We start from the raw sequence: 11,478 nt of genomic DNA on the forward strand, positions 1-11,478 counted from the left end.
CTCGCCCCCAGATGTGTACTAGATGAAACTGATCCAAACAGGAGATGGATTGATACTGAGGGTTGTTTGTAGTCTTATGGCTATTTTCTTTTAATGTAAGTTGTATAGTTACTCTAGCTGTTTACACATAGAAATCCCCCTCAAAAAATAACATTTTAAGATTAAATTGTTTACAATTAAGTTGTTCACAGAACAAAATTTCATAGTTTATTTTTAATAACCTTATTGTGAAAATGTTTATAATTGAATGAATGAATAGACTTGATTTTACAACAATAAAATTTAATGTTTGTAGTGTGATATGTTTGCTTTTTAAATAGTTTTGAGATGAAAGTTTTTAAAGTTGATTAAAATATCACAACAAATTAATAAATATGTTACGGAAATGTGTCCCATAAAATCTTACTACAAGATATATTACAGGTAACTATGAAGGAAGGTTAGTGCTGACGTCAGCATCTTCTTCATGTTTGTCAAAAAGAAACTTAGGCACCCAGCTAGCACAAAATTTGTAGAAGCCTGTTACAATTTCATACAGTACTGTTTGCAATATATGAAGAAAACGTTTTGATAATTTTGTTATTGTGAATTGATTTTTTTAAATTTTTACATCAGCACTTGCAAGTTCATCTGTGACAATTCAGGATCAACTATTTCTTTCATTGTCATGAATGTCTTTTCAACCTTCCCAAAATATATGGCACCATTGTCTTACCGCAGTGTCACTCATGATATTCCCTCCAAATACTGCACAAAGTTCACAATGAATTTCAGCAGCTGACAAGTTTTTTGTGTGAAGGAAATGGATACCGGCACACACTTTACAGTAGGTGGGATTTCCTATGACAGCAGCCATTTCGAACGATTTTTACAGGACAAACAAGCAAGTGATCTAATAATATTACTAGAACCGCACTGAACCAGGCTATTCAACTGTGCAAAGACAGAACTGCTACCTCCACTCCTTCGTGCAATATCGAGGTTAATTTACCAATAGCCCTTATACGTAATTATGGATAAAAGATGTGATTATACAGTCTAACCAGAAAAAAGGACAAAATAACACACATAAAAAAGTTTATTACATCAAGAGTAAATAATATTTTTAACATAAAAATAATTAGAAAATAAACTATTACAAAGAAATATTTCTTACTGCAAAAAATAAAGACATTTCTAATACAAAAGAATTCACTCAATACAATTTTTACATTTAAAAATTTAATGAATTTGAAAAAAATAAAAACAGAAATTCTGGATTTCTGATAGTAAATACTTAAAACCTGCAACACAATGAACTGAAAAAAATACAGTCATCACTATCACTTTTCATTCAAATGTAGTAAAATATATAAAAATAAGCATTTGTAAAAGTTATCCAGAACATCCTCTACATCCACAATGTATACATTCAACAATACGACCCTGAAAAAAAGATTATGATGTAAAAAGAAGTTAATATAAAATAGTAGATATTTTTAGTCTATATGATTCTCTACTGGTTTATAGCATGAATGTTAAGTAGTTAAACATGCTGACTTATAATATAATGGCTGTGAATTCAATTTCTTAATATATATTACATAAAATGTTTCTAGGTCTGTCCAAAAAGTATTTGACCTAGTTCTATTTTTGAAAAATATTCAGAATTAAGTAGTAAAACTCAGCATGGCATAGAACTAGACCCCAGTACGCATGTACAAATTTTTATAGACCAGAAAGCTGCTGTATGAGGTCTGTTCAGAAAATAACCGAACTTTATTCTATTAATCTTTATTATTAGTTATACAGATTATTGGTGCTTGTCCCCTTCAAAGTACCCCTAGGTACCCCATTAACACACTTTTCCCAGTGGTGTTTTTACTTTGAAAAGCAGTCCTGAATAGCATTTGAAATGGCCTTTAATGTCTGTGATGAATTTGCTTTAATGTCATCAACAGTCTCAAAATGGTATCTTTTTATCACTGATTTTAATTTCAGAAATAAGAAAAAATTGCAAGGAGCCTGATCTGGCAAGCAGGGAGGCTGAGAGAGAACAGTCATCTGATTTTTGACACAAAACTGACCAATTGACAACACTGAATATGCGAGCGCATATTATTTCATGTAACTATTGTAAAATGCTTTGACAGTATACACAGTTCACTGTTTCACCTTGAGGCAAGAATTCAAAATGCACAACTCCATTAAAATAAAAAAAACTGAGAGCATCATTTTGACATTTGATCAAGACTGGCATGCTTTCTTGGGGCATGGAGATCCATAGTGATGACTGAACTTTTTGTCTCAATGTCAGGGCCACAACCCAGCTTTTGCCTCCAGTTGTGATCCTTTGCATAAATGTTTCATCATCATTGACTTGTTCAAGGAGTTGCCAATAAACATCCACTCAATGTTCTTTCGGCTGCTGGTCTTCAAAGGAACAAAGTTTGCTGCAACTCTATGCATGTTCAATTTCTCAGTCAAAATTTTATGGCATGACCAATAGAGATGCTAACCACCTCTTCTGCAAGTTCCCTTACATTCAATTGGTGATTTGTACACACCGGATTGTTAATTTCTGATTGTAGGTATGTGTCAGTTGAATTCAAAGGCCTCCCTGGTCGAGGGTCAGGTCGTTTTCAATTGACTGACGACCACTTTTAAATCGTGAAAACCATTCACAATTGTGTAAGACCCAGAGCGTCATCTCTGTAAGCTTGTTTCAAAAGTTGAAACATTTCTGTGAAAGTTTTCCCTAGTTTCACACAAAGTTTTATGCTTCATCATTGCTCCTGAAAATCACACACTACAGAAATCATTACAAATACTTAAACACGTTGTACTCAAATAACAATAACATGAAAACTAAACGAGATATCAACAATCCAAGAACATGTGATTGCAGAGAGCTATGCAGAACACAGTGCTGCCAACTGCAAATCACTAAATATCCATTGGCATGTAATTAAAAATACTTGGTTATTTTCTGCACAGACCTTGTATGTATGCTTATATAACATGTGTTCATAACATTTTTACTTTGTGTGCCGTGACCATATTGCATCAAGTTTTACCAAAAGATTGGTGATATCCAACGTGAAACTATTAGGTTTATTCAGATTTTGACAACATTAGGGGATTATGCAAATTATAGAATGGTATAACGTATTTAGAAATGACCAAACTTAAATTAGCAGGGACCAGTGTACTGGTATGATATTTTTTTCTAATACTCCACAAGTTATATGGATCGCAAATATCCACCAGAAGGTGAAACTATTAATAGCATTATTAAGAGGTTCTTCATAATCTTTATAATGCAGTGCAGCATAAGTAACTAGACATTTGGGAGCCACAATAACTGGCAGCACCATTAAGAGGTTCTTCATAATATTTATAATGCAGTGCAGCATAAGTAACTAGACATTTGGGAGCCACAATAACTGGCAGCACCATCATGATAACACTTCCACCTGTTCTTTACATCTAATTCAGGATTTCATTGCCAACCCACCGGGTTGTCTAGTGGTGAACGCATCTTCCCAAATCAGCTGATTTGGAAGTCGAGAGTTCCAGCGTTCAAGTCCTAGTAAAGCCAGTTATTTTTAGACGGATTTGAATACTAGATCGTGGATACCGGTGTTCTTTGGTGGTTCTTTGGTGTTCTTTGTTGGGTTTCAATTAACCACACATCTCAGGAATGGTCGAACTGAGAATGTACAAGACTACACTTCATTTACACTCATACATATCATCCTCATTCATCCTCTGAAGAATTATCTAAACGGTAGTTACCGGAGGCTAAACAGGAAAAAAGAGAAGATTTCATTGCTAAGCAAACAATTTTCCAGATTCACCAAGCTGCTAAAGCTCCAGACTTGACTGTGATTTCTGTTTTTCAAGGTAAAGATGCTGTTGCAAGACTCCTAAATTGAAAACCAGAATACATAAAAAACATAGCAGTACAACTGATAGGTGGCCTTACAATACGAAAAGCACTGGAGAACTGCTGAGTGAATTGTTGGAATCACAAGGGATATCATTATTAAAGGAGATTAGAATTAGAAGATATTAGCCAAAAGGTCTTTTCTAGACCAGATGCCTTTTGAACAGACTATGTATTTGTTAAAAACATAGCTTCAAGTTTATAAACAGTGTATAAGTTTATACGCTAGAAACATAAAATTCAACCATCTACATAAGAAGAAATGACCAATATGTAGGAATCAATAATATGCAAAATATGCCTTACTTAAAATGTTTTCATAGTAGTTAAATAATAACTGAGGTAATACTAACATGCAAATAAAAATAACAAAAAGTTGAATAATAAAATAAAATAAAAGCTTTTAACCCTGCAAACATTGGCAATCTAAACAGTTCCAAACCAGCAGATGAAACTGCATTTATATATTACTTCTCTCTTTTAATATTATGAACTTTGTTCTGACTATCTTCATGCAACTTACCCATTCAAAAATTATAGAAAAAAATAAAACCAAATGTATTTACATTTATTAATCTTTCAAGAAGTGCCTGTACAATTTTAAACTGTATTTTTATTCTTGTAGTTGCAAATATTTCTTTTAGAAAATGTTACTAAATGATGACTAACTTATCCATTTATCTCTATAAAACAGTTATATCTTACAAATTAATAAGTTTTATACATTTCAAGTTACAAAAGTTTTCTGAAAAAAAACGACATTTAGATTCCAATCTAAAATCTAATCTAGAATTACAGATTAATAGAATTCTAAATGTTCACATTTAAATTTGAGTACTCATTGCTTAAAAGCACCATTTTTGAAATACTGAAAAAAGTTTTAATATTATAACAAAGTAAAGTTAAAATTAGTCAATATATGTAAAATCAGTAATCAGCTGGTATAAATCAATATAAATAATGTTGATGCAAGAAGAGTAAAGGACTAAGTGGAAAAGTAACTGCTGTTGGGTAGGAGTAGGGAGGGGACAGTCTGCACAAAGAAGTGGTTGGATGTCCTCAGGGGTAATCATCAGCTACTGTTTAAGTATCTATGACTCCCTGTACTAGTCTGAAGTCCTGTGGCGAATGCAACATGCCTCTGAATAATGCCAAAAGGCATATGGCAACAGAGGACTGGAAGAGCAAAATGCAAATAAAGGAAAGAATAGCAATGGCAAAGGAAGTCTTCAATAGAAAAGGGAATTATAATGTAATGAAAGTCAGGACAGGACTTAATGTCTTGTAAGAAAGTGAAGCATGGAAGTTGAGGAAGAGGGAAAGGGATTGGAATTCGGCTCTTGTAAATGACTTGAAAGAAGTGAGGTATGAGGAAGTAGTGGACAGGAATAAAGAAGAAGGAGCACTTGCATGAGAAAAAGAGAAAAGGAACACGGGGTAGGGACATGTGGTTAGAGGGAGTGAAATCTTGACAATTGGACTGCAAGGATAAGTAGAAGGAAGAAAGACAAATTAACAGATGAGGTGAAGATTGTAGGAGAAGGCTTGGGACAAGAATGGATGGAGATAACAGTGGTAAGGAACCTACTGCCAGGCAGAATTCCAAGTAATGATGATATTTTAGAAAATAAGCTCAAATAACAAGCGATAATATACAAATATAAAAATATAATCCTTTCTGCAATAAATGTCAAAAGTATTAGTGCTAATAGAAAAAACTACTTACTTCTTCAAGTTTTGATTTAGGTACCCGACAAATACAGCTAGTCCCAAAATTTGTATCTCTGGTTTGAATACAACGTAAACAACAGAGGTTTTCATATCCTTGTTTTTTCCATTTTGCAATTAAATTTTTATCAGCTATGTTCTCTTGCAAACAGTAATCGTACAATTCTAGAATAGACATTAATTTACATTAACAAAAAATTAATAAATAAAATTGCATATATTCAAATTACAAAGAAAAAGGGCATTATTTAAAATTGATAATTTTTAAATTATCATTATTAAACATATAATTATCATTAAATAATATAATTTATTTCAAAATTATAACCACAGTGTAGCTAAAGAAAGAAAATACACCAGATATAAGTTTTTATAATTTCTTCACTGGGACATCACTTGCAATGCTTGTAAGCCTGCCCGGTAGTTATTATTAAAAGGGTAATATAACTCCAAAATAATAAGCTATACAAGGTGTAAATGTAATAATAATCATATAATAAAGATCTACTAAAACAAGCCAAAAAGGCAAAATAAAAGCCAAAACTAATATCACAGACAAAGTTGATAAAATATTAAAGATAAAATAATAGAATAAAGAAAGTATAAAAACTTACCTTTCTCTGATGGGTTGTGCAAAAATCCCCACCCCGGATAGTAAAATTAAACTAAAAAATCAAATCGAAAATAAAGGATAAAATTACTAAAAAAAACTCTCCTTACAGAAAAACATATATAAGTATATTAAATCCTTTGCAGTAACCCATTACTATGCAAAAAGAGAAACATTCGCTCCAAAACCCTGCCATCATTGCCCAAGACATCACGAATGCTGCTGGGTTTATTAAACTACGACTCAACGCCACATAACATACGCAGTCCACGAGAATGTGGTGCACAGTCATGCGGCAGTTGCATCGTGTGCACAGGGGTGGATCTCCTCCTGACATTAGATATTCATGCGTGATCTTCGTATGCCCCAACCGTAACCGGCAGAGGACCACTTCCTCATGATGAGAGTTCCTGCAAGAGGAGCCCCACGACAACACTGAGTCTTTAATCAGTCGAAGTTTACTGTCGACGGCAGCCGTCCAGCCACTTTGCCACCTTGCTCGGAGCGATTGTTTTATATGATTAATAAAATCAAAGGTAGTAACTCGGGTGGTGAAAGGAGGCTGAATACACGCATCTTTCGCAGCAGAATCTGCCCTCTCATTACCAAGAATCCCAATGTGGCTAGGGATCCAGCAAAAACCTACTCCCTTGTTTCGTTTTCCTAACTCAGCGATTTTATCATAAATGCCAACGACGACAGGATGTCTGGAATAAAGGTTTTCCAACGCCTGGAGAGCACTGTATGATTTCTTATTTGTCGCTGCAAATAAGAATGTTCCTATATTTATATTTAGGGCCAACGATACTTAGAGCCCTATCCACAGCGAGCAGTTCCACGGTGAACACACTCGTAACACCGGGTAGGCCAAACATATAAGTCTGTTCATCGTAAACAAAAGCACAACCAACGTTACCGTCATGCTTCGACCCATCAGTGTATACCACCACGTCTGGGTTCGACTTGGTGAGGAGAAACTGGAACACCCGCTGGTAAACAATAGGTGGCGTTGATTGTTTATCATACGTTGAAGATCAAACGTAAAATTTACATGGTTTATTCTCCACGGGGGATTCGAGCACGGACATGATGGAAAGAACGAGGGAGTGCCAACATTCATATGCTGCAGCAGACGTTGTGTACGGACACCCACATGCGCAGTACAATGTGGACGGTCCTCATACTTCCTCAAATTAAGATTCTTAAGAACTGGGTCAAAAGCTGGGTGATTCGGCTGTCCGCTGAGACGGGTAAAATAAGATAACAAAAGCTGGTCTCGTCTATCCCAAAGTGATGGCTCGCCACTGTCTACAAGTAAGCTTGCGATAGGGCTCGATCTAAACGCACCCGTGGCAAGCCGAAGAAAAGAATGATGCACACCGTCCAGTAAGCCTGACATGGGATGCTGGTTATTCTTAAGAATTATTAAGTTTTTTCTAAGAATTACTAGTCACTTACATCAGATTGTCTGCTATTATTATTATTATTTTTTTTTAATAGTAATGGAACTTAATAAAATAACTTCATAAAAAAAAATCTTATAATAAAATATGAACTTACCTTTATATTCATCAACTTTCATGTTATTTATCCACTATTTAGAAATTTAAAAAACATATCAATCCCCAGGTATCATACTGAACCAGTATTTTTATAGTAATAAACAGTTTTACAACAAAAATTCTTAACGCAGTAATTCTTAAAATTAGAACCATAAATATCAAAAACTGAAAAATATAATTAAACATTTTTTTTGTCTGGCCTATGAGGTTTATTTAGGGGGAAAGTTTTTGAAGTAAGATCCACATTTTTAATTTAAAAATAAACTGAAAAATATAAACTAACTTCATTATTTATGCATAGAGCACTACTCTTTTACATAGCTATTTTCAAGTTCAATACATTTTAATGTTTCACTATCCAGCCACTATCTGCCAGTGACTTCAACCATACAATAACACCTTTTTTCAATTTGCTATCACTGCCAAACCTTTGAGATGCAAGCCACTGTTTAAGATGGAGAAAAAGAAAATAATCAATTGCAGCTAAGTCAGGGCTTTTGGCTGGATAAGTAATGATTTTCCAACAAAATTTTTCCAATTGTCTGTCTGATTTGCCATTGTCGTGCAAAAAAAATCCCATGGGATAGCATCCCACCATGTTCTTTTTTATAGCTCTTCTAAGATCTTTTAACACTTTTGAATATGTACTGGTACTCACAGTACTTCTGTGATCACTAAATTTGACAAGCAAGAAACCTTTTTGTACCAAAAATACTAACAATAAGCTTCTTTACTGCATGTTCTTGTTTGAACTTTTTCAGTTTAGAGGATGATGAAGGGTGCCACTGCACTGACTGCTGCTTAATCTTGATGTTCGAATAAGAAACCCAGGTTTCATCTTTGGTAACAAAGTGATCAAACTATTCATTACCATTTTCATAACACTGCAAAAATTCATTTGCTGTAGCAAGACATTTTTTCCTCTTATGAGTCAGTTAATATATTTGACATACAATTTTTTATAGCCAAATTTTCAGTTAAAATTTCATAAATTAAAATTTGTTAAAAAATCAGACAATTGTGACTGGGTGAAGTGCTGGTTTTCTCAAATTTTTTCAATCAAATCATCCATTACTAATGACAGAAGATATGTTTTTAATCATGAACATTTGTTAACTCTTCTCAAAACGAATGGCATCATTATGTTAGCATCACTCATAATATATTCAACCTGCAAATGTCATCAGATTTGCCTATGAATTTTAGCTGGAGAATTGTCTTCTACCATAAAAAAAAATAGATTACTCCTCATAATTCACATATGGCAGAAACACGAATTGTTGCACTTATTATAAATGGATGAATATAACAACAAAATGATTAAACTGGTGTAGCTAACAGCTGACTATTGAATGAAGTAACAGGTATGCAAGTAGAATCAGCTTACATCATATATACAGGTGGTAAATTCAGAAAATTCTTTAAAAACACACATTGTCTCAAACTAATCCATTGAACTGTTTCAAATTAACTAAATTTCTGGAATTTGTGAGTTTCTGTTGAAATGACAAAGAAAACTACCACTAGATACCTAAAAAGTGTTATAATTTCATAATGTTAAAAAGATTTGCCCTTACCAAACAAACATAATAAGTATTCAGTTATCAATATAACAACAGAAAGAAAGCATTCATGGAATAAACTCTTTAGTTCTTAATAGATTAAAGAATTAGGTTATTAAAAAAACTTCCTGATTTTAAGAAGTAAAAAAAAAAAAAATTTATTTGGTACAAATCAAAAGATATAAATAGACTGATTAAATACAGAGTACAAAAACACTATTAACAACTTTGATAAATCGGAAAAATTCATAAAAGAAGCGTGAGATGCAATCTGAACATAAGCATACTGAATAATCAGAAACCTATAAAGACATTTGTAAACTAAAGCATTTTTTTTCCTTGCAGTATAGAATAAATGATTATCTTATATTAAAAAATAAAATTCTTAAGTACCTCTACTGATAGCCTTTCTTCTATAAAACAAATCATAAATGTAACGTGATTTCTGATGGTGTATCTTAAATATTGGCCATAATGATTCAACTTTACGTTTACCTTCATGCGGTTCAGTTTCAGCTGAAAATTAAAAAAATGAATAAATAAATTGACAAGATAAATAGAAATAAATAATGAACCATAATCACAACTTTTTTTTAACTGTTATTACTATGACCTGAATGAAATTAACAGTATATATACTAATAATTTAAAAAACTCATTCTTCCCATTAACAGAAGGCCACTCCCCAACTATGTACATTAAGACACATAAACTACATAGCAGTTAAATTTCTTTTAGATCCAATTATTGTTACTATTAGCAATGCGAATTGATATTCATTAAATAAAAAACAATACCCAAACCTGGAATTACCACTTGAGAGTGAGGTACACAAATGTACAATTAGGTACCTTCTCCAGTATCATTAAACAATTAATAAAGTACTCCCAAACTTTGCAGAACGCTGAAATTTTTTACATTCTAGGTTTTCTCGGTTTATATTTGTGGTATTTCAAGATTGGTGGTGTCATGTACACCAATTGACTTAAAGAAGTAAAGTTAGTTAAATTTTTCAAAATTTGGAAAGACAGATAATGACACTAAATTATACAATTATATTTTGATGCTGAAGCTGAGAGGTTTGATTGAAACTTATGAATAGTTTTAAGCATTTCAAAAACAGAAAAACCCTTTTTATATTACAAATGACAAATATCTTGGGAGGTTTTTCAACTAAAGTAAGATAAAACCATTAACTGATAAGAAACATGCAATTTAAATAAAACAAAATAGCAATGATATATATAGCTGTAGACAAGATAAGGTAATTTATAGACAAATTCAATCAAATGAAAAAGTCATGTCTAAGTAAACTGATGAAAAATGCATTAGAATTAATTAAAATGTGACTTTTCAGAATGGGCATCATACTTTAACCCAAATAGCCTCTATGTTATAATACTACAAAAAATTGAGCTACAGTAAAAATTAGCCACTTTAGCCTCCATGGCGCATTTGGTAACGTTTTGACAGAAGGTCCAGGGTTCGAATTCCGGTCAGTCATGGCATTTACACACGCAAAATTTTTCGATTTCTTTTCATATCTTCTCCTTTAAAGCAATACCTAAATGTAGTTCCGAGGGCTAAAAAAAAAATACCCCGGTCTACCTCTGGTTGGCACACGCAGTTTTGACATTGAATAAACAATTTTTTTAAAATAATTACATTTGCTATAGCATATATATATTTCACAACCAAATAATTTCCAGTTGCAGCAAAAACAAAATAATCGGATTCCACCAATATTTAGAGGTTATGTTTCGACAGAAAATTATTATAGCATACATAATTTCGAGAGAATTGGTATCAAAATAGCTAAAGAAAACAAATGAAAAAAGTATAAAAACTAACCTTCTCGCATTTTCTGTTCTAATTCTTCTAAAGTAGGCTCAATCAGTTCCCAACCTTCTGGAGGCGCTTTTTTGCTTCTTCGAACCTTCGGCATACTTACACAATAAATATATAATACAATATCTTTCAGCAGTTGAAGTGAATATTAAATTTAGCGTAAACAGTATTTAACACAACCAAACAACTGCAGTAAATAAACACCTTACACTCAACGTATTCGCACAACAGCTGGCGCAT

General features: G+C 32.8%; 1 protein-coding gene across 1 annotated transcript; it reads right to left on the reverse strand.

The window, feature by feature from the left end:
* Positions 1-1,060: 1,060 nt before the first annotated feature.
* l(1)10Bb (BUD31-like protein) lies at positions 1,061-11,477 on the reverse strand. Its single transcript, XM_075374785.1, has 4 exons — positions 11,242-11,477; positions 9,784-9,906; positions 5,655-5,821; positions 1,061-1,425 (listed from the first exon to the last, which is right to left on the reverse strand). The coding sequence occupies exons 1-4, from the start codon at positions 11,333-11,335 to the stop codon at positions 1,375-1,377; spliced, it is 435 nt and encodes a 144-aa protein (XP_075230900.1). The 5' UTR covers positions 11,336-11,477; the 3' UTR covers positions 1,061-1,374.
* Position 11,478: the final 1 nt, after the last annotated feature.

Source organism: Lycorma delicatula, chromosome 9 (assembly GCF_047948215.1).
Source record: "Lycorma delicatula isolate Av1 chromosome 9, ASM4794821v1, whole genome shotgun sequence".
In the NCBI taxonomy this organism is placed as follows: Eukaryota; Metazoa; Arthropoda; class Insecta; order Hemiptera; family Fulgoridae; genus Lycorma; species Lycorma delicatula.